A 24,950-nucleotide genomic window follows, 5' to 3' on the forward strand; every position below is an offset into this window, starting at 1 on the left:
TCAGAAATAAAAGTGTTTGATGTAACTGATATTAATCAACCTCTGACGTGAACACATTGTGAAAATCTGATATCTAATCTAGAGAGACAGTAAACAGGTCTAATGTTCTCCAAGGGCATACATAGGAACATGAGTTGGCCATTTAGTCCCTTGAGCCTGTTCCGCCATTCAGTGAGATCTTGGCTGATTGACTTAACTCACCTTTGCTCCACATCCCTTAATAACTTTGATTAACAAAAGTCGATCAACCCCAGATTTAAGATAAACTATTGATCTAGCATCAATTGCCAGTTGCGGAAGAGAATTCCAAACTTGTACCACACTTTGCAGATTGCTATGTACACAGGGTATTGCTTCAGTTCACTAGAGGTGTGGGCTTGCTTATTACATGAGCTCTCTTTTGTGTTATGCATGAGAACAATGACATGGAGATACCTGAATTATGACAGTGCAAACATCCAGGGAATCTCTTGCAATGGAAGTGGAAATCCAAATCTAAATTCTGCTAGGCCACAGGCCCATCTGTAATACTAAACTATATAAAAAGTACAGTTCTTAGAAGAACTGCTCAAATGATCCCGTCAAGATGGCAGCCTACCACAACCTCCTCAAGGGCAATTAGGGATGGGCAGTATACGCTGGACGTCCAAATCCTGTGAATGATTGAAAAAAAAGACCAAGCATTGTGTTCCTTAATTAAGTACCAATTTGACTGTTTTGTTTCTCCCCATCCTTTTACAATAATATTTGGTTTACATTTATATCTTTATTTTGGCCAAGGTTACTTGGAGTCATAGAGTCATTACAGCACAGAAGCAGGCCATTCAGCCCATCGATTCCATGTTGGCTCTCTGTAGTGCAATTCAGTCAGTTCCATTCCTGCACTCTATCTCTATAGCCCTGCAACTTTATTTCCCTCAAGTGTCCATCCAATTTCTTTTTGAAATCATGAATCATCCTGGCTTCCACCACCCTTGTAGACAGCGAGTTCCAGGTCATTACCACTCGCTACATCAAAAAAGTTCTTCCTCACATTCCCCCCGCATCTCTTCCCTAGCACCTTAAATCTGTGTCCCCTAATCCTTGTACCATCAACTGATGGGTCTGAACCTGTCATAATCTTGTGTACCTCTATCAAATCTCCCCTGAATCATTTTTGCTGCAAGGAGAACAGCCCCAATTTCTCCAACCTAACCTTGTAGCTAAAATTCCTCATACCTGGAACTATTCTTGTCAATCTCCTCTGCACTCTTTCAGAACTCTCATATCCTTTCTAAAATGTGATCAGACTGGACACAATACTCTAATTGTGGCCTAACCAGAGCTTTATAAAGATACAGAAGAACTCCCCTGCTTTTGTACTCAATACTTCTATTTATGAAGCCCAAGATCCCATATATTTAGTTAACCACTCTCTCCAGTATGTCCTGCCCCCTTCAAGGATCTATGCAAATGTACCCTCAGGTCCCTCAGTTCCTGCACACTCTTTAGAACTGTGCCATTAAGTAAGACTATATTACCTCTCTCGATCCCTTCTGTCAAAATGCATCACTTCACATTTCTCTGTATTAAGTTCCAGCTGCCACTTGTCTGCCCATTCTACTAGCCTATCTATGTCCTGATGTGTGTACCAAAAAAAACAGTGGCCCTCACACTTAACCTTGGGGAACACCACTGTCTACCATCCTCCATTCTGAAAAACAACCATTTACCGTGACTTGCAGTTTTCTGTCCTTCAGCCAATTTTTAAAACAAGCTGACGCTGACCTTCCTATTCCATGAACCTCAAGTTTTGTTTACCAGACTTTTATGTGGTACTTTGTCAAATGCTTTCTTAAAATCCATAAAACAACATCCTTTGCATTCACTTCACCTACCTTCCCTGTTAATTCATCATAAAATTCAATTAGATTAGTCAAACACAACTTACCTTTCACAAATAAAAGCAAAATATGGCAGATTCTGGAAATCTGAAATAGAAACTGCTGGAAATATTCAGCATGTCTGGCACCATCTATGGAGAGAGAAACAGAGTTAACGCAAATCTTCTATGTCTCTGAAGATAGTTTCAGTGTAGAGGTTGAACAGTTTTGGGGACATAACACATCCCTGGCGCACGCTTCTTTTGATTCGGAAGCTGTCTCACAAGCTGCTATCAAGTCTTATCACAGCTGATTGCTTCCAGTAAAGATTCTGAATTCTTTTATCAGTTCTGTCAATTTCTAATTTATTTAAGCACTCCATTATTTTCTGAGGTAGACTCTATCAAATGTCATCTATAAAGCCTACATACACAGGTTTTTGCACTTCCAGGTATCTTTCAATGACGACTCTCAAGTTAAAGATGCCCTCTCTTGTTCCTTTCTTAGGTCTGAATCCTGACTGACAATCATCTATCTCTGCTTCTGTAGACTGGTCATTTCTTTCCAAAATGATTATTAAAATCATTTTCATCATATGGCTCATGAGGCTTATTATCCTGTGCTCTGAACATTCCTTGGCTTTTGGTTTCTTTGGGAGCTTAATGAACATTGACTGCATAAGATTCTCATTTATGAATCCTGTTCTGTAAATTTTGTTGCGAAGGTTCTGTCAGTATCCCAATGCTAACATCATTCAGGGCTTTCAGGCATTCTATTGGTATCTCATTGATTCCAGATGCTTTCATCTTTTTGATCGCTACACTGACTTCTTCCTCTATTATCTCTGGTCGTTCTATTCTCTGTGAAGATAGCAATTCACTTCTGTCTTACCCTTTTTCAAAGAAAAGTTCACCTTCCTTGCTCCTCATACAGCCACTATTTGTAGTTATTTTCTTATCTGTCAGTGTTTTAACTTTCTCATGCAATGCTCTCATATTGTGCCTTTTCTCTTGTTCTTCTATTTCCTTGCAACGGTTTTCATACCACTTTTCCTTGGCCGCTGTATATGCTCTTATCTCCTTATATCTGCTGGTGTCCATTTCCCTGCCAATTTAGTTTAATATTACAATCACCTGGTTCATGGGTTGTATTTTCTAGAGGTAATTGTTAATTTGAGAATTTATTTTTTAATGCAAGACAAATGAAAACACCTGGTTTCAGAAGCTGGCAAACAAGCCTAGAATGCTTACAAATTAAAGGGTGGCCCATGTTTGTTTAATAAGGTCATGTTGGGAAGTGGAAAGACCCTACACAATGGGAACCCCTCTTAACTTGTTGATGGAGATAGTGAGTCTGCAGCTACCTCGGTCAGGGGTTTATTCATATGATGTTCCAGAACAAAGAAAAGATTTGGAGTTGGAAATAATTAGTTTAAATTGTTAGCTGGGGCACCCCACGTGTATCGTATTGCTATGGAGATTGATGATGCAGGAGGTGCCTGTTGGTATCGTAGTGTTGCTTTTGTAGTCCGTCAGTTGACTTTTGAAAAAGCAGTTGGCTTTTGAAAAAACAGTTGGCTTCAGACAAGCGGTTGGCTTTGGAAGTCAGTTGGACTTAGGAGGAAAGGGGCCATTGGGAACCAGGGGCCTTTCTGTTTTGAGTAAGGCCCGTGCTCAAGCTGGGAAATTCAGGTTTATGAGGTGTTGAAGGTGAACTGGAGGATTTGCCTAGCCGAAGCTGGAGGGAGAATCCCCGGAAATCTTAAACCTCGACAGACAGCTGAGAAATTAAGGAAATCAAAGTGAATTCCCAAGAGCTGTGGCACACTTTGGATTGGTCCCAGGAGAAATGAACAAACTGCCAAGATCCTGTAATGTATAGGGGGAATTCCTGGAGTGGAAGTAACAGCCAAACAGGCTGTTAGTGTTTAGAGTTTAAAGCATACGACTTCATGTTCTGTTAAGATTTTAAGTTTAAAATAGAAATGTCTCAAGTTGTAGTGTTAAGTTAATGTTTTGCTTTGTTTAACTCTTGTACAGTAAAGTTTTTGTTTAAAATGTGAAATCTTGTGGTGTAATTCTTTCAGAAATAACTGGGAATTTGACTTACTCTTTTTTTAAAAAAGTTAATGGTCCCTAACGGGATCATAACAAATGGGGGCTGTTAGCAGGGTTTCAGATCAACAGACTGAGATGAGTAGACTGGGATTTGCTAAAGTTTAAGCGAACAAGATTTCACAGTGCATTTACTGTATTTATTGAGAAGCAGAATGGCTTTGTCAATTGTTAAGACTTTTTCTAGAATGGGAAGATTTAGCCCTGAGTGTTTTGCAACAATTGACAAAAGTTAAGTTGATGGCCTTAGCAGAAGAGTTGAAGATAGAGTTAAAAACAGGGGCTAAAAAAGCAGTAATAGTGGAGACTTTAGCACAGCATTTGGAATTTCAAGAGAAAAAAGTTGATCCTGATAAAATGCAGATTGAGTTAGCTAGATTTCCGTTGCAAATGAAACATCTTTAAATCTTTAATTGGAAAAAGAAAAGCAAGAATTTGAACTTGAAAGAGCAAAAGAAATGGAAATGAATAATTTGAGCTCAAAGGAGAGGAAAAAGAGCAATACGGAAACTTGAATTAGAGGTTCAAAGAGAAAGGGAAGTGAGACAATTTGAATTGGAACGAGAAAGGCTTTGTTTACAAGGAATAACTGGTAGTTTGGATGATGATTTGAGTTCAACTTCACGTTTTGATGTGACAGAAAATATTTGCCGAGTGCCTAAATTCAGTGAGAAAGGGGTTGAAAGGTATTTTGTCTCATTTGAGAAAATTGTTGCAAGGTTAGCTTGGCCGCAAGAAACGTGGACCACTCTTTTGCAAAGTGTTTTAATAGAAAAAGCATTGGATGTTTATTCAAGCCTTTCGGAGGAACAGTGCAGATTATGAGGCGGTTAAAAATGCAGTGCTTAACGCTTATGAGTTTCTTCCAGAAGCTTATTGATTAAAATTTCGAAATTTGAGGAAGAAACAGAATCAAACTTTTGTAGAATTTGCTAGAGAAAAAGAAATGATTTTTAACCATTGATATTATTCAATGAAACTTGAACAGAATTTTGAAAATGTGAGAGAGGTGTTGTTAATGGAGGAATTTAAAAATAGTGCTCCAGCAGGTATTAGGACACACCTAGAAGACCGTAAAGTTTCTAAAATAAACGAAGCAGCTGTTTTAGTTGATGGTTATGATTTAATCCCATACACAGGATGCAGTAGATATTCAATTACAAACCCCGCAGGAGTCGGAGAGATAGACAGAATGAAAGATTTAGTGAGCGTGGGTAGTAATACTGCACCAAGGAGTGATGCTGGTGAAAAAACTGGTACCGTCTAATGTATTTATAGTGGGTGTAATAAGGAGCATTAAAGATTGAGGGTTTTATATTTGAAGGGGAAGTCACTCCATTTTTGTCTAAGGAAAGATCCAGAAAGATTGTTAACTGAGAAATACCAGTTCAGCTCAGAGCATAATATTAGGAAAAGATTTAGACTTCTCTTCAAAGAGATCGCAGAATAAAAATGTATTGATACAGGGTATGGATGGAGGTTGTGTGTTCATCCCTTTGTATAGAGTGAATTTAAACTGTGATTTGGTAAAGAATCTGTTATTGTTGGTGGTGTGTCTATATTACCAATCGGGTTGATTTTATTTTAGGAAATGATCTTGAGGGAGCTATGGAACGGTGGGCAAAAGTACAAGAACTGTTCCTGTTAGTAAAAAGCCCTCACCTATTTGTAATCCTCTTGGACCAGGGAGTAAATTAATTAAAGATACAGATTTATCTACACCATTAACAGACTTTGCTTAGTCTGCAAAAGTATCTAATTTCAAAATAAAAGTTCTCCCCCCAAGAAGAACTCAGACTTCAGACTAACCCTGAAGGGTTAATGAGACCTGACACTAAATCAATGGTACCTGCCAACGCTAGTACAGCAGCAGGAATCCAAGAAAATGGACAGGTTACAAAAGACCATTTGAAGCCCCAAAGTGAATGGGATATTATTCAGGAGTTGCATGACAGAATCACAGTGTTGGAACAGAAAGTGGAAGTCCAAAATGAAGAAACTATCGACCACACTTGCAGAGTTTCAAACTAGGCCCGTTGTGACTGGGATCAGGAAAAACTGAAAGATTACAGCCTGTTTAAAAACCAACTAAACAGGAATATCAAACTTTCTTATTTAAACATCAGGATAATTTGAACAACTTTCTTAAATTGACTAAAGAAAATTTTGACCAACAAAATGAGTTGAGACAGAAAGAAGCAATCTCAAAAAGAGAACCCTGAATGTTTGAATCTTGGGAATGGACATAAAAATAAATATACGCCTGCAGTTAAACAGAAGGAAGGCAGTTTAACTGTGGAATTAAGTGGGACATTCTTTCTGAACTTAAACAATGAAGAATCTGGAAATTTGGAAGAGAATAAAATTCAGAAAGTGAAATCTAAACAGACTGATTCAAAGACTGAGTCTGAAAATTCACATATGGAGAACATGGAGGAATCTCCCTTTACAGAACTCACATCTTCTAGTATGCAAAAGCCAGAGAGACTATCAGAATCATTGTTTTCCCAGGGACGTGGTAAAAATTTGGATTTTCATAAACAGAAGAAGACAACTTTCAGAAAACACCCCAAAAAGAAACATTAAGTCTCAATTGGATCATTGTTTCTGGTTACGGATTCAGCGAAGGAATATTGTCAAGGTGGACTATCTGGTGGACAATGGGGAAGACTGTTTTGTGTATTGCAAGTGATGAGGTAGTTGTTTAAATGTGTAGCATGTTATACATTATTTTGTTGGTGTAAATGAAAATGCATCACTATGGTGATGAATTTTCATTTTTTCTTAGGAGGAAGGTGTTAACGATCACTTGGTTCATAGTTTGCATTAACTTTCTAGAGGTAACTTTTAATTTGCGAATTGAAATTTTTTAATGCAAGAATGATTTGACAAGCTGGCAAACAGGCCTAGGGAGGTTGCAAATCAAAGGGTGGCCCATGTTTATTTTGTAAGGTTATATTGGGAAGTATAAAGACCCTACACAATGGGGACCCCTCTTCACTCGTTGATGGCAATGGTGTGTCTGCAGCTACCTCAGTCAGGGGTTTATTCATGTGATTTCCCAGATCAAAGAGAAGATTTGGAGTTAGAAATAGTTAGTTTAAATTGTTATCTGGGACATCCCACGTGTATCATTAGCTATGGAGCTAGATGATGCAGTGGGTGCATGTTGTTGTTTTTTTGGATTTGTGTGCTTGCTGACAGTCAGTCAGTTGCCTTTTGGAAAAGCAGTTGGCTTCAGACAAGTGATTGACTTTAGGAAGGCACTTGGACTTAGGAACAAAGAGGCCATTGGGAACCAGGGACGTTTCTGTTTTAAGGAAGGCCTGTGCTCAAGCTGTGGAATCGAGATTTGTGGGGTGTTGAAGGGGAACTGGAGGATTTGCCTAGCCAAAGCTAGAGGGAGAATCCCCAGGAAATCTCAAACCTCAGAAGACAGCTGTGAAATTAAGGAAATCAAAGTGAATTTCCCACAGCTGTTGTGCACTTTGGATTGGTCCCAGGAGAAGTGAACAAACCACGAAGATCCTATAATGTGTAGGGGGAATTCTTGGACTGGAGGTAACAGGAGTGTTCTGTTAAGATTTAAAGTTTAAAGCATATGATTTCATGTTCTGTTAAGAATTTAAATTTAAAATATAAATGTCTCAAGTTGTAGTGTTAAATTAGTAGTGTTTTCCTTTGTTTAACTCTTGTACAGTAAAGTTTTTGTTTAATTCTTTCAGAAATAACTGAGAAGTTGACTTTTTCTTTTTTAAAAGTTAGCAGTCCCTAACGGGATCATAACCCTAATGATACTAATAAACCTCCCCGCAAGGACATTGGTCCCAGTCCTGTTGAGGAACAAGCTGTCCCTTTTGAATGAGTGCCTCCTGGCCCAGAACTGGTCCCACTGCCCCAAGAATCCCTCCTGCATTATGCCTCAAGCCACACTTTGATCCTCCCTATCTTCCTATTTCTACTCTCGCTAGCGTGTGATACTGGAAGTAATCCAAAGATTACTACCTTCAACGTCCAACTTTTTAACTTCCTTCCTAACTCCTGAAAGTCTGACCGTAGGACCACAATGCCTCCCTTTCCTATGTCTTTAGTACTGACTTTTAAAAAAAATTATTCATGGGATGTGGGCATCGCTGGCCGTGCCACTATTTATTGCCCATCCCTAATTGCCCTTGAGAAGGTGGTGAGCCGCTGCCTTGAGCCGCTGTAGTCCATGTGCTGTTAGGAAGGAATTCCAGAAATTTGACCCAGTGACAGTGAAGGAATGACGATATAGTTCCACTGCATTTCTGCAGTGCATCTTGTAGATGGTACACACTGCTTCCACTGTGTATCGGTGCTGGACAGAATGAATGTTTGTGGGTGAGGTGCCAATCAAGCGGACTGCTTAGTCCTGGTTGGTGTCACGCTTTTTGAGTGTTGGAGCTGCACCCATCCAGGCAAGTGGAGAGTATTCCATCACATTCCTGTCTTATGCCTTGTAGATGATGGACAGGCTTTGGGGAGTCAAGCGGTGAGTTACTCGCCTCAGGATTCCTAGCCTCTGACCTGCTCTTTTAGCCACGGTATTTATATGGCTCCTGCAGTCAGTTTCTGGTCAATGGTAATCCCCAGAATGTTGATAGTGGGGGATTCAGCAATGGTAATGATATTGAATGTCAAGGGGAGATGATAAGATTCTCTTTTGTTTGAGATAGTCATTGCCTAGCACTTGTGTGGCATGAATGTTACTTGCCACTTATCAGCCCAAGTCTGGATATTGTCCAGGTTTTGCTGCATTTCTACACTGACTGCTTCAGTATCTGACGTGTCGCAAAAGGTGCTGAACGTTGTGCAATCATCAGCTGTCATGCAGGCCCCCATCTGCCAAGAATGAGGCATATTAATTTCACCACGTGGACATTAAATTTCAAATTGTTGCTGGGAAGGAATTCCTTGCCCAGTGAAGTAGTTGCCGCTACTTCAGTAAACGTTTTTAAAGCTAAGGTAGATATCTTTTTGAACAATAAAGGAATTAAGGGATACGGTGAGAGAGCGGGTAAGTGGATCTGAGTCCACGAAAACATCAGCCATGATCTTATTGAATGGTGGAGCAGGCTCGAGGGGCCGGACGGCCTACTCCTGCTCCTAGTTCTTATGTTCTTATGTTCTATGTAAGGAGAGAAGGCCTGTTACAAGGGGTTGCCAGGCCCCTGGCTGGAAAGACATTTTTGCATATTAACGGACAGTGTTTGTAGACAAAGGAGCATTCCCTGATGCACCATACACAGAGCCACGACATGGTCAGACCAGTTAGTCACATGACTACCCTGCTTGGCAACCTGGGGGTCTCTGAATTGTACAATTTTGAACTGAAAGTCTGCAGAAAGCTGTTTGCTCCAGGATTGAAAAGATATTTCCTGGCTGGCTCACCACAGCCTCTCCTGTCTGCTCCCATCTCTTTCTCACGGAACTGAATCCACTGAAGACAGTTGAACCCCAAGAGAGAAAAGTGTCCTGCAGCGAACAAGGTTTAATAATAATACTGGGCCCCAATGAGAATCTGATCTAGCTACAATCAAATACTTCACAGTGAGCTCGAAGGACCGTAACAAAAACTCTTCAGATATTGCCTCAAACATTTCCACTTTATTTCTTCTCTTTTCTGTCTCTATTTGCATATGTATATCGCGTATGTATACTAGCGTGGACGAGTCGTGTATCCGTAGGCGTCAACCGAATTAGAGTTTAAGTTTAATAAATTTCAAACTTTCTTCTTTAAACCTAAGAAAACCTGTGTGCGCGTGTGTCGTTGCCTTACAATGTGGACAGCGGTGAACACGGATTCACTAAGGGGGAGCTAAAAACAGTGTTTAAAAATAACGCCCTGGTACAGTATGACCAGGTGAAGGCGGAAAGGGAACCCTAGACCTCTTTTGTACCTGGTCATAAAACAGCAAACAATCCCCACTTCTGACCTTAAGATTGAAGGAAGCCTTTGCAGTATCCTGTGCCTTCAGTCGTTCCTTGATATCAGGTGAAGTGAATCGAATTGGCCGAAGACTGGTACCTGTGATGCTGGGGACTTCTGGAGGAGGCCAATATGGATCATCCACTCGGCACTTCTGGCTGAAGATTGTTACAAATGCTTCAGCCTTACCTTTTGCACTGATGTGCTGGGCTCCCCCATCATTGAGGATGGGGATATTTGTGGAGCCACCTCCTCCTGTCAGTTGTTTAATTGTCCACCACCATTCCCGACTGGATATGGCAGGACTGCAGAGCTTAGATCTGATCTGTTGGTTGTGGGGTTGCATAGCTCTGTCTATCTCGTGCTGCTTACGTTGTTTGGCATGCAAGTAGTCCTGGGTTATAGCTTCACCAGGCTGACTTCTGATTTTGAGGTATATGCCTTGTGCTGCTCCTGGCATGCCCTCCTGCACTCTTCATTGAACCAGTGTTGATCCCCCGGCTTGTTGATAATGGTAGAGTGGGGGATGTGCCAGGCCATGAGGTTACAGATTGTGGTTGAGTACAATTCTGCGGCTGCTGATGGCTCACTCCTACCGGTACGGTCATGGACAGATGCATCTGTGACAGACATTGGTGAGGGCGAGATCAAGTATGTTTTTCCCTCTTGGTTCCCTCACCACCTGCCGCAGACCCAGTCTAACAGCTATGTCCTTTAGGACTGGGCCAGCTCGGTCAGTAATGGTGCTACTGAGCCACTCTTGGTGATGGACATTGAAGTCCCCCACCCAGAGTACATTCTGTGCCCTTGCCACCCTCAGTGCTTCCTCCAAGTGGTGTTCAACATGGAGGAGTACTGTTTCATCAGCTGAGCGGGGGGCAGTAGGTGGTGACCAGCAGGAGGATTCCTTGCCCATGTTTGACCTGATGCCATGAGACGTCCTGGGGTTTGGAGTCGATGTTGAAGGCTCCCAGGGCAACTCCCTCTCGACTGTATACCACTGTGCCGCCAGCTCTACTGAGTCTGTCCTGCCGGTGGGACAGGACATACTTGGGGATGCTGATGACGGTGTCTGGGACATGGTCTGGAAGATATGATTCTGTGAGTGTGAGTATGTCAGGCTGCTGCTTGACTAATTTGTGGGACAGCTTTCCCAACTTTGGCACAAGCCCCCGGATGTTAGTGTGGAGGAATTTGCAGGGTTGACAGTGCTGGGTTTGCTGTTGTCGTTTCCAGTGCCTAGGTCGATGCTGGGTGGTTGGTCCGGTTTCATTCCTTATTGACTTTGTAGTGGTTTGATACAACTGAGTGGCTTAGAACCATAGATAATTTACGGCACAGAAGGAGGCCATTCAGTCCGTTGTGTCCGTGCTGGCCATGAAGAAAAAAAATAGAAGCTAGCTGCCCACTCTAATGCCACCTTCCAGCAACTGGTCCATAGCCTTGCAGCACTTCAGATGCATGTCCAGGTACCTTTTAAAAGAATTGAGGGTTTCTGCCTCCACCACCATTCCTGGCAGTGAATTCCAGACACCCACCACCCTCTGGGTGGAAAACATTTTCCTCATGTCCCCTCTAATCCTTCTACCAATCACCTTAAATCTCTGCCCCTGGGTAATTGACCTCTGCGCTAGGTGAAACAGGTCCTCCCTGTCTACTCTATCTAGGCTTCTCATCACTTTGTACACCTCAAGTAAGTCACCCCTCAGCCTCCTCTGTTTTAAGGAAAACAACCCTAGCCTATCCAATCTTCATAGCTGCAACTTTTGAGCCCTGGCAACATTCTTGTAGATCTCCTCTGTACTCTGTCCAGAGCAATCATGTCCTTCCTGTAATGTGGTGACCAGAACTGTATGCAATACACCAATTGTGGCCTAACCAGCATTTTATACAGTTCCACTATTACATCCCTGCTTTTGAATGCTATACCTCGGCCAATAAAGGATTGCATTTCATATGCCTTCTTCACCCCTCTACCTACCTGTCCTGCCACCTTCAGGGACCTGTGGACATACAACTCCAAGGTCCCTCACTACTTCTACCCTCTCAATATCCTCCCATTTATTGTGTATTCCCTCGCTTTATTGCCCTCCCCAAATGCATTACCTCACACTTATCTGGATTGAATTCCATTTGCCACTTTTCCGCCCACTCAACCAAACCATTGATATCATTCTGGAGTCTACAGCTGGACTCTTCACTATCAACTACACAACCAATTTTTGTGTCATCAGCAAATTTCCCAATTATGCCTCCCACATTTAAGTCCAAATCATTAAAATATACCACAAACAGTAAGACACTCAACACTGAGCCCTGTGGAACGCCATTGGAAACAGCTTTCCATTCACAAAAACATCTGTCGACCACTACTCTTTATTTCCTGTCCCTGAGCCAATTCTGGATCCAGCCTGCCACATTGCCCTATATCCCATGGGCTTTCGTTGCTAGGCTATCTCAGAGGGCATTTAAGAGTCAACCACATTGCTGTGGGTGTGGTGTCCTGTGTAGGCCAGCCTTGGTAAGGACAGCAGATTTCCTTCCCTATAGACATTAGTGAACCAGATGGGTTTTTATGACCATTGACAATGCTTTTAATACCAGATTTATTAATTGAATTCAAATTCCACCTTCTGCCATGGTGGGATTTGAACCTATGTCTCCAGAGTATACATTGGGTTTCTGGGTTACTAGTCCAGTGTCAATACCACTACGCCACCGCCTCCCCACTACGCCTCCATCTCCTGCACTTCCTGTGCCACAACATCTGGCTCACTCCCTTCCCCCTGCAAAATATTCTGCACCCTCTCCATGGTGTCCTTTACCCTGGCACCAGGGAGACAGCACACCATGCCGGACTCAAAATGACAGTTACAGAAATGCCTGTCTATCCCCCTAACTATGAAGTCTCCTATACAGACTGCATTTCTACTGTTCACTCTTCCGGGCTGTGCTATGGTCTGGACTGCACTTCTTCAAGGGGCCGTCACTCCCAGCAGTCGCCAGTGCTGACTACCGTTTTGGCAGTGGTACACATCCCGAAGACTCCTGCACTTCCTGCCTCTTCCTACTGTCTCAGATGACCACCCATCTCCTCGCATGAACTCTTACTGCCTGTGAGGTGACCAATTTCTGGAACGTACGATCCAGGAAACTCATTCACCCTGCTGCTCCACAGTGACTCCAGCTACCCCCTCAAATTCAGAAATCCTGAGCTCACTTCCTACACCCATGATTCCCCAAGACACATGAAATGGCCTGAAGTTCCCACCTGGCGCAGGAATTCAATGCTCTTTTAAAAAAAAAAACTCTCTTCCCTCCTTTACAATCTAATTAGTACATTGTTTAAACTATTTATTTTAGTTAATGCCCCTAGACTTGCTCTGTGCTAATACTCTTACTAATTCACTTACTGTTATACTCACTGCAATTGAAATTTTTAGTTTCTCAGTTGCTAATTTAAATGAATGCTCTAGTTTGGAGAGAGAATAAGAGAAATACTCACCAAATAATCACTAAAATAAAAGCAAAGTACTGCAGATGCTGGGAGAAGCAGAGTTAGCGTTTCAGGTCTGACCTTTCATCAGAACTGGCAAAGGTTAGAAATGTAATAGATTTTAAACAAGTAAAGTGGGGTGGAGGAGAAGAGAACAAAAGGAAAGGTGTTGATAGGACAGAGGGCCAGAGAGACTAACTGACAAGGTCATGGGACAAAGGCAGAGTGTGTGTTAATGGTGTGATGAAAGCCAAAGCATTAGTGCAGAGGGAGTGTTAATGACAGAATAATGAGCAGCCCCAGCCAAAAGCACAAACATGAAAAAAACAGGCAGGCACACAGTTAAAAAAGATGGAATAAAATAAAAGTAAAAAAGGGCCAGTCATGCTCTGAAATTACTGAACTCTGTCCAGAAGGCTGTAGCGTGCCTAATTGGAAAATAAGGTGCTGTTCCTGGAGCTTGCGTTGCAGCAAGCCCAGGACAGAGATGTGACCATGAGAGCAGGAGGGTGTGTCGAAATGGCAAGTGACCGGAAGCTCGGGATCCTGTTTTCGGACTGAACAGAGGTGTTCCTCAAAGTGGTCACCCAAATCTGCGCTTGGTCTCCCCAGTGTAGAGGAGACCGCATTGTGAGCAGCGAATGCAGGATACTAAATGGAAAGAAGGACAAGTAAATCGTTGCTTCATCTGAAAGGATTGTTTGGGGCCTTCAATAGTGAGGAGAGAGGAGGTAAAAGGGCAGCTATTACACTTCCTGCGATTGCATGAGAAGGTGCCATGGGAAGGGCGCAAGGTGTCGTAGGTATGGAGGAATGGATCAAGATATCGTGGAGGGAATGATCCCTTTGGAATGCTGATGGGGGAGGTTTGTGAAAGATGCGTTTGGTGGTAGCATCACGCTGGAGGTGGCGGAAATGGCGGAGTATGATCCTTTGCATCCAAACGCAGATTGGGTGATCGCTTTGCAAAACACCTCCACTCAGTCAAAAAAGGACCCCAAGCTTCCGGTTACTTGCCATTTCAACACACCCTCCTGCTCTCGTGCCCACATCTCTGGGCCTGCTGCAGTGTTCCAGTGAACATCAACGCAAGTTCGAGGAACAGCACCTTATTTTCCGAGTAGGCGCACTACAGCCTACCGGACTGAACATTGAGTTCAATAATTTCAGAGCATGACTGGCCCTTTTTTATTTTAATTTTATTTTGTTCCATCATTTTTACCCTATGCCTGCCTACTGTTTTTTTTCATGGTTGTGCTTTTGGCTAGGGCTGCTCATTCTGTCATTAACACTCCCTCTGCACTAATGCGTTGCCTTTCAGCACACCATTAACACACTGTCTTTGCCTTTGTCCCATGACTTGTCAGTTAATCTCTCTGGCCCTCTGTCCTATCAACACCTTCCCTTTTGTTCTCTTCCTCCCCCCACACCCTACTTGTTTAAAACCTATTACATTTCTAACCTTTGCTAATTCTGATGGTCACTGACCTGAAACATTAACTGTGCTTCTCTCTTCCCAGATGCTGCCAGACCTGCTGGGTTTTTCCAGCACTTTCTGTTTTTACAGCAAATAATCACCTCCTTTCCTCTGACATCGCACTTTGATTATTTTTTTTAACGAACACACTCGCTCTGATGCTCGCTGACTCCTCCCTTTTAACTCTTTGTCTCTGGCACTGTTCTTTCTCGGGGTCGCTCTCTCTTTCATTAAAAAAAGTATTGCTATGAAATTGATTGTTACTAATATTTTAATAATTTCTGAATTCTTGAAACCAAAATATGAGCACTGTCTAAATAATGCTTACTGTACTGTATGTGCTCTTGTGCTTCACCAGTCAAAACACCTGCATATCAAAATACTTTTTCGTCCTCAAAAAGGTATTGTAACGGTAAACCAGATATTCCCTTCAAGCAAACATACTGATGTTTCAAGGGTTTTAAAACTGCTACCTAAAAATGATTTTTTTTAATTCCACACTGAGACTGCTGCTATAACAGATTTGACGTTTTGACAAATTTGAACATTTGACTCCCTCTACCCCATATTCTCAACAAAATGCTTGAGCACAGTAATATAGTAAAATAATTGTTATCTGAGAGCAAGTTACAACTGTGCTGCGTAATATTTTGCTATAATTAATAATTGATCCCGTGTTCAAATAATTGAGCTCATGTTTATGGTTCAGATTTATTGAAGTAAAAATTGCACATATGTAAAAAATAAAATGCTGTAACTGGCACTTGAAAATCTTTGATTATATATAGACAACTGGGGTAAAGTCAATTTGTTACTATTATTTGAGAAAACAAAGTGATAGTAAACCACAGGAATTGATCTAGGAATATTTTATATCTTGTGTCGCTGATTGAAAAGTCAATATCACCTTCATTCTCAGTAATGCTGTAGTCTCTTACATCCTACCTTCATGACAGAAAACTGTCATTTACTAATTATTCTGAAGAGCAAACTTTAAAAGTTAAAAGAAATTTGAACCAGTTAAAGAAATCTAAATCTGTACCTATGATCATATGTTGGTGCGTCATATCTCTTTTTTTAAACTAATAATGTTCTGTTGTTGCAGGTATTAATAGAACGGCCCTCCGAGAAATCAAGTTACTACAGGAGCTAAGCCATCCAAATATTATAGGAGTAAGTTTGACGGAACAACTTCAACATGATTATGTATAACATAACAAAGAGAGTCATGAAATGAGAAAAGGGATTATGAAAACACTGACAAGGAATATCAAAGCTACAGCAAACTTTTTTATGAACATATTTAGAGAAGGAGAGTGGTAAAGGGGAATTGGCCCAATTAAAGACGGAAGAAACCAAAACTATAATGGATAATAAGGAAGTCGCAGGCATATTAAATTAATACTTTGTATCTGCTTTCACAGGGGAGGATGAGCACAAAATATCTGTGGTACAAGTGAACCTAAAATTTAATTGTAGTTAACCTTGTCAGATGGGTTGGTAATTGATTGGGAAATAGGAAAGAGAGTGCGGATAAACAGTTAGTTCTCTGATTGATGGGATTTGACGTCATGTTCCCCAAGGACACCATTATATGTGTGTGTAAAAAATGTGGTTGTGGGATGAAGGAGTGGAGAATTGTATATCCAAGTTTGAAAATGGCACTAAGCTATGAAGTACAATAATTTGTGCAGATGGGCATAGGAAGTTATAAAGAGAGACAGACTAAGTGTGTGAGCAAAATTATGGTAGATGGAGTTCAATGTGGAGAATTCTGAGGTCATCAACTTTGAATCTGAGAGACACAAATTGGTATAAGGAACAAAGGCTGATAAATAGAATCGAAGTACAGATATAATTGAATGGCGAAATATGGTTGAGTGACTGGCCTTTTTCTGTTCCTGTGTTCTATTCTGGATTGCAAAATTATTGAAGAATAAAATAAGCATGGCAAATAATTCCATAACCATGGACTTTTCATGTTAAGTCAAATCTATGGGATGCACAATGTGGCAGATATTTCATTATTTAGGGAGGTTATTATATTTTAATATTGCCTAATGTGGGCTGTGGAATCAGTTTTAACAATTAGGATTAATAATGTGATCACTCACTCAATCTTAGGGTATATGATACATAATTGCACAGTGATAGAACATTACAGCGCAGTACAGGCCCTTCGGCCCTCGATGTTGCGCCGACCTGTGAAACCATCTGACCTACACTATTCCATTTTCATCCATATGTCTATCCAATGACCACTTAAATGCCCTTAAAGTTGGCGAGTCTACTACTGTTGCAGGCAGGGCGTTCCACGCCCCTACTACTCTCTGAGGAAAGAAACTACCTCTAACATCTGTCCTATATCTATCACCCCTCAACTTAAAGCTATGTCCCCTCGTGTTTGCCATCACCATCCGAGGAAAAAGACTCTCCTATCCACCCTATCTAACCCTCTGATTATTAGATTAGATTAGAGATACAGCACTGAAACAGGCCCTTCGGCCCACCGAGTCTGTGCCGAACATCAACCACCCATTTATACTAATCCTACACTAATCCCATATTCCTACCAAACATCCCCACCTGTCCCTATATTTCCCTACCACCTACCTATACTAGTGACAATTTATAATGGCCAATTTACCTATCAACCTGCAAGTCTTTTGGCTTGTGGGAGGAAACCGGAGCACCCGGAGAAAACCCACGCAGACACAGGGAGAACTTGCAAACTCCACACATTATCTTATATGTCTCTATTAAGTCACCTCTCCTCCTCCTTCTCTCTAACGAAAACAACCTCAAGTCCCTCAGCCTTTCCTCGTAAGACCTTCCCTCCATACCAGGCAACATCCTAGTAAATCTCCTCTGCACACTTTCCAAAGCTTTCACATCCTTCCTATAATGCGGTGACCAGAACTGCACGCAACACTCCAGGTGCGGCCGCACCAGAGTTTTGTACAGCTGCAGCATGACCTCGTGGCTCCGAAACTCGATCCCCCTACTAATAAAAGCTAACACACCATATGCCTTCTTAACAGCCCTATTAACCTAGGTGGCAACTTTCAGGGATTTGATGATGCTGCATCAGTTCCTGTTAGTACAATGAGACTGCTTTGTAAAGCTCTGAAAACATTTGAAAGCATTGCTTCCCTGTAGTAGAGCAAGTATCAGCAATTGCTGTAGATGACCTTAACACAGGAGCAGCAGATTTTTTGAGAAACTGTCATTTACTAAAATCAAATAGATTAAAAATCCAGGTACTTCTACTCGAGCAATTTATATTAGTGAGTAGTGCTGAATATGGTAAATTGTTGAGCTATGTAATTTTAATCTCTGTTATTGTGAGATAATAGGGATGTTTTGATTTGATTTTCAAAACTTATCACTCATAGGTAAATGGAAATGCTAACTTTTTGTAATATTTTCCCTTAGCTTCTTGATGCTTTTGGCCACAAGTCCAACATCAGTCTTGTGTTCGACTTTATGGAGACCGATTTGGAGGTAACATATAGCATGATTGTCACTTCCTGGATTGCGTTCCATAAGTGACACAGGTGACGGGAAATGAGACACTGTTGTGCCTGTCATTATAAAAGTTTATTTTTAACTGCTGTTTCACCAAATACAGGTAATAATAAAAGATACCAGCCTTGTGCTGACCCCTGCTAACATAAAAGCATATATGTTAATGACACTCCAGGGTCTAGAATATCTTCATGTACACTGGATTCTACATAGGGTAAGTGTTTATTATGTGTGTGTATATATATATATATATATATATATTATATCTGTATGTCTTGACAAAGAACATGTTCTACCCACATACCTGTTAAAACCATATCTTTTCTAAATTCACCGTTTTAGAAGAGGGTTATTATGGTAACATGAAATACTTCCCTCTAACATTAGCCCTGTTGTGTGCAGTATTATGTTGCTCAACACTTTCTATCTTGGAGTCTTGCATCCATTCAATTCAATAAAACAAAAGGCAAAGTGCTGCAATATAAAGTACCTCAACAATCAATCATCAAGTTCAGAAGGGAGAGAGGGAAAAGTTCAGAGAGAAGTCTGTAAATGTTACAGATTCAATACTGTTGATGCAGAGTGTTGTGGAGCAAACTTGCAAGCTTACCATGTATCTTGTACATCTTTATTAAAATAGTTTGGAACATTAGGAGGGAGGGACATCAAGACGTAGCAGCAGAGAAGAGAGACAAGGTACGTAGAAAACTAGGAGGATAAATAGAAGAGAACAGAGAATGGTGCAGAAAACAGGATTTAGATGGTGAAAGAAAGCAAAGCTGACTAGCATGGTGTTGAAATGCATTTGTGTTTGAATCTCCAGGTGCATGCCAGCAATGGGTGTGATATCTGCATCTTGATTAGGCAGGAAGAAAGCCATTTACACAATCTGAAGAGGCCCTTGTCTGAGAGAGTTGTTGCGGACAGCGTGCCTGATGTAATTAGTCTGGGCCGCCATCTTAATGATGTGTGTATGTGTGTGTGTGTTCGGTTAAAACTGTCTTTATTTTTAAAAAGTCCAATGTGAGTCCCAGCGATGATGTCTTCAGTCAGAATTCTTCTCCCTTCGTCCCGATATCCTTCGCAATCTATGTTCCTACCTCCCAGTGAGCTCCACACGCTGGTCCACACCACAACTGGTTACATTTTACTTACAAACAGAAATACAAGAGATATTAAAATGCCTTTCAGAGGAAGGAAGCAGAAGCATAATACTCTGGGCATGCTGGAAATCTGAAATAAAAACAGAAAATGCTGAAAATTTTCAGCACATCAGGCAGCATCGGCAGAGAGGCAAACCAAGTTAAAGTTTCAGGCTGATGTCCTTTCATCAGAACTTGAAAGAGAGATATAACAGTATCAAGCAAGCACAGAGGCAGAGAAAGGTGGGGTGTAGGGGAAGAAAGAACAAAAGGGACAGCCTGTGATAGGGTAGATGGCAGGAGAGATTCTATAACAAAAGGGATGATGGTGCAAGGTAAATAGGGGTAGTAATGGGGCAAGTAAAGAAAAAGATGGGTCTAGAGGAAGTGTAAATAGCAGTAACAAAATCATTAACAGCTGCTGCTGTCTGGAAAAAAAATGGGAGCAGTTCTTATGACCTGAAGTTGTTGAATTGAGGCAGAGGCTGTAAAGTCCCTAATCAAAAGATGAGGTGCTATTCATCGAGCTTTCTTTGAACTGCCTTAGAACAATGTAGGACAAGGACAGAAAAGTCAGAGTGGGAGTGGGGCAGAGAATTGACATGATGAGCAACTGTAAGCACAGGGTCACACTTGCAGACTGAATGGAGGAAGGAAGCAAGCAGTGCTGGATCTAGTTCTGGGGACTGAATTAGGACAAATGGAGTGTGTGATGCAGTGGAAGAGCATCTGGGTAATAGTGATCATAATATAATGGGGTTTAAAGTAGTTAGTGAAAGGAACAAGGAAAAATCAAAGGTGAAAATACCCAACTGGAAAAGAGACAGTTTCAGTGATTTGTTAAGGGATCTAGCACAGACAAACTAGAAACAAAGATTGACCAGGAAAACAGTAAGTGAGCACTGGCAAACCTTCAAGGCAGAGATAAATCAGGTACAAGAAAGAAAGATTGGGCATCCAAAGCTGGATGTTCCTGGATGATGAAAGAAATAAAGATTAAAACAAAACAGTAGAAAGGAGTTTTATGACAAATGTCTGGCGCAGCAAACAGTAGAAAACTAGGCAGAATACAGAGAGTGCAGGGGGCAAGTGAAAAAAATACAAGAAGGAGAGTATGAGAAAAATGAGTGGGTAACATAAAAGGGAACACAAAAATCTTTTATAAACATATTTAAAAAGTAACAGGATAGTTAAAGGAATGGTGGGGCCAATTAGAGACCAAAAAGGAATCAATGTGGAGGCAGAGGGAATGATTTGAGGTACTTAGTGAGTACTTTGCATCTGCCTTCATAAAAGAAGAGGATGAAGTTAATGTTGCAATAGAGGAGGGTAGAGTAGAGAAACTGGATAGGATAAAAATAGTTAGGAAAGAGATGCTAAATATGTTGGCATCATGGGAAGTTAACAAGTCAGGTGGGATGCTAGGTTTCTGAGGGAATCAAGCGTGGAGGTGGAAGAATCTTTCAGTCCTCTTTGGATTTGGGAGTGGTGCCAGAGGGCTGGACGATTGCAAATGCTGCAGCTTGTTCAAAAATGGGGAGAAGGATAAACCTAGTAACTACGGGCAGGTCAGTCTGATGTTAGTGGGAAGGGGAAGACTATTGTCCAGCACAAATTTAATTCTTTCTTGGAGAAGCATGGGTCAGTAAGGGCCAGTCAGCTTGAATTCGTTAATGGCAAATTGTGCCTGATTAACCTGGTTGAGTTCTTTGATGAAGTAACAGGGGGTTGATGAAAGTTGTTCAATAATTGTATATATGGACTTTCTAAAAGCACTTGATAAAATACCATTGAACAGACATATTCCGAAAATAAAGGGATGGTGGTAACTTGGGTAAATAATTGGCTGAAGGATAGGAGGCAGAGAGTACTGGCGAACAGATGTTCTAATGACTGTAGAGAAGTATGCATGGGGGATCCCCAAGGATCGCTATTAGGACCATTAGTTTTCTTGTAATAAATAAATAACATGGACTTGGGTATGGGAGTACAGTTTTGAAGTTTGCAGATGATACAAAACTTGGCAACGTAGTAAATATTGAGTAGAATAGTAGTAGACTTCAGGAGGACATGGACTGATGAAATGGGTAGACACCTTACAGATGCAATTTAATGCAAATAAGTGCATGCACTTTGGGAACAACAGCATGGAGAGGCAGTATAATCCAAATGGTACTGTACTATTCTGAGGGGAGTGCAAGAGCAGAGGGATCTGGGGGTGCATATTCACAAACCTTTGAAGATGGCAGGACAGGCTGATAAGGCAGTTGAGAATTAGGGGAATTGAATACAAAAACAAGGAAGTCATGCTTAAACCTTTACGAATCCTGGCTAGGGTCAGCTGGGGTACTGCGTGCAGCAATACACTTTAGGAAGGATGTCAAGACCTTGGAGAGGGTACAGAGGAAGTTTACCAGAATGAAGGACTTCAATTATGCGGAGAGGGAGGAGAAGCTGGGATTGTCTTCCTTGGAGTGGAGAAGATTAAGAGGTGATAGAGCAGGTAGGGGGAAACTGTTTCCTCTGGCAACCGGGTCAGTAACTTGAAATCACAGATTTAAAGTAATTGGCAAAAGAACAGAGAGGAAGTGAAAAAACTTGCATTTATATAGAGCCTTTCTCAACCACTGGATGTCTCAAAGCACTTTACAGCTAATGAAGTACTTTTTGAAGTTTGATTACTGTTGTAATGCAGGAAGTGTTGCAATGAAGTGAGGAGAAAATGTTTCACATAGAAGGTTGTTAGAATCTGGTACATGCTACCTGAAAGAATGGTTGAATCAGGAACTTCCAAAAGACAATTAGACATGTATTTTGAGAGCCAATTTGTAGGATGGAAGGGAAAAAGCTGGGGCTTGGGACTAAATTAGACAATTCCTTCAGTCGACAAAGGCATAAAGGACATTCTGTGCTTTAAAATTCTATGATTCCATTATGGTTTGAACATTCTGTTGTACTTCAAATATACAAATCTGTTTATGCCTCTCCCCCTCCAAGTAAACAACTCAAAAGCTTTATTGCAGTGCGTACAAATTTTCCCTTCTGCGCTAACATTGCTATTCTACATTAGCAATATCTGTCCATCTTTTAAACAATTTAATAGTTTCTCTTCTACACAGCTGACTTATTCTATAATTTAAATGCTTATGAATGGTTATTATATCCATTTTAATGCATTTTTCAGGATATGAAGCCCAACAACTTATTAGTGGATGAGAATGGAATCCTCAAACTTGCTGATTTTGGTTTGGCCAAGTCATTTGGAAGCCCCAATAGAGTGTATACACATCAGGTAGTAACAAGGTAACACGTCAACAGAAGAACTTTTGAAAATCTCTTAAATCATGTGGAATAAAATGAAGCAAGTTGCAAATTTTCTGAAGATTGGTCTGGTGCTACCAAAACACATGGAGTCCATTGATCTGGCTGGATATTCGGGCTGGATTTTCAGCCCCCACCTGGGTCAGGATCGGAGGCGGGTGGGAGCTAAAAAATATAGCGGCTAGTGTGCCCATTCACTAGCTCTATCCTACCTCTGGGCCATTTTTTGCGGAGGCTGGATCGGGGACCAGCAGGACTACCTGCCCCCACACAGCAGGTAGCCAATCAAGCTTGTTAAGAGCCTAATTGAGGCCAATTAAAAGGCTGCTGACTGGAATTTTCGAGTCAGCCTCCAGGTTCTCGCAGGCATTGGGGGCCAGTTTAGGTGCATGGAGGCGGGCACCCAGTGGCAGGTGGGGTGGGGGGGGACAGCACTCCAGGCAGGCATGGCAGCCCTCTCTGTCTGCCTGGATGCAGGAGGGGCCTCATATTGGCCCTCCAGCTTTGAGAACTGGCCTGTCATCCTTAATTGGCCGCCCTGGGGAAAATCATAGGTGACTGACACTTTCCCTCCACGTCCCGTTATGGGACCTGGAAACAGCCCCAACCTCTTTTTCCTGCTCCCGGAGGAAAGATTCAGTCCTTTGTATCAAAATTTTCTGCAGCTTAGAAAATATACATCATGGTCCAAAGTAAACTTCTGCTTTCCTCCTCCTCTGTTTAGTGAGGCAACACAACCAAGATGAGAAAGAAATTACCTTCTTTCCTTTTCTTTACTAGCTGTTGAGCATTGGAATAATGTTATAGTATTAGAAATAGCACTAAGATAGGGAGTGTGTGAAATGGGAAATGTACATTACCTTGGTGTTCATTCTCTTCTAAAGTAATGCTACAGCTTTGTATTGTCCTGTTTTGGATAATTATGTAGAGTTTAATCAGTAGAATTTGTTGTGGCATTCATTTAATAATACCAATTTTTTTACTGTTTTGAATTTCTGAGAAGCTTTCCCCAAACAGCAGCGGTAAAGGTGCTGCTCTCTGGCCTGCTTATTTGGAACCAATTTCTGAGCTTTTAATTTTGTATTCTCAATTATGGTGACAAAAATAACTAGCTGTGACAAGTACTTACAACTGACGGATTACATCTGTCTCTAAATTCTTAAAGAATTTTTGATTTTAAAGTAAACCTGTATTTGGGAGGGGTTGGGTAGAGAGAGAATTCTAAATGTTTATTTATGTCCTCCATGAAATCCTGCTTTCTTTTGGTAATTGCACTTTGCAATTTTTAAATGCACATTTTTAATGAAAATTCAATGCTTTATTTCAGATGGTACAGATCACCAGAGTTATTATTTGGAGCAAGGATGTATGGTGTTGGAGTAGACATGTGGGCAGTCGGTTGTATATTAGCTGAGTTACTTCTTAGGGTAAGTCCTAATGAATGAGATAAACTGGGTCAATAAGTACAGTGGCGCAGTGGTTAGCACCGCAGCCTCACAGCTCCAGGGACCCGAGTTCAATTCTGGGTACTGCCTCTGCGGAGTTTGCAAGTTCTCCCTGTGACCGCGTGGGTTTTCGCCGGGTGCTCCGGTTTCCTCCCACTGCCAAAGACTTGCAGGTGATAGGTAAATTGGCCATTATCAATTGCCCCTAGTGTAGGTAGGTGGTAGGGAATATGGGATTACTGTAGGGTTAGTATAAATGGGTGGTTGTTGGTCGGCACAGACTTGGTGGGCCGAAGGGCCTGTTTCAGTGCTGTATCTCTAAATAAAATAAATAAACTTATTGTCAAATAATGGCTTCATCCTTCCTTTTAAATCTTCGTGCCATTCTTTACTGACATGGGCCAGGATTTTATGCTAGGCGGACGGGAGCCGCCCACCGACTGAAAAGTCGGTGGCAAACCCACTTCCGCCTGGCCTGGGGATCCGACTCACATTTTGTGGGTCCCCAGCCGTGAATTGTTCTGAGGCGGGACTTCCACCCGCTTGAGGCAGGAAGTCCTGCCTAAGAGAGCTGCTGGCCAGTCAGTGAGCCAGCAGCTCTTAGTCCTAGCAGAG

At 41.6% G+C, this 24,950-nt stretch overlaps 1 protein-coding gene across 3 annotated transcripts in view; it reads left to right on the forward strand.

Moving 5' to 3' along the window:
* cdk7 (cyclin-dependent kinase 7) overlaps positions 1-24,950 on the forward strand; it is a 76,512-nt gene that overhangs the window by 15,938 nt on the left and 35,624 nt on the right. For all 3 annotated transcript variants that reach the window (XM_068029449.1, XM_068029447.1, XM_068029450.1), the window contains 5 exons: positions 16,005-16,072; positions 18,335-18,403; positions 18,531-18,641; positions 22,754-22,872; positions 24,218-24,317. In XM_068029449.1, the coding sequence (XP_067885550.1) occupies positions 16,005-16,072; positions 18,335-18,403; positions 18,531-18,641; positions 22,754-22,872; positions 24,218-24,317 (467 nt within the window). The remainder of the gene's footprint in view (positions 1-16,004; positions 16,073-18,334; positions 18,404-18,530; positions 18,642-22,753; positions 22,873-24,217; positions 24,318-24,950) is intronic.

Source organism: Heterodontus francisci, chromosome 4, assembly GCF_036365525.1.
Source record: "Heterodontus francisci isolate sHetFra1 chromosome 4, sHetFra1.hap1, whole genome shotgun sequence".
NCBI classification, from domain to species: Eukaryota; Metazoa; Chordata; class Chondrichthyes; order Heterodontiformes; family Heterodontidae; genus Heterodontus; species Heterodontus francisci.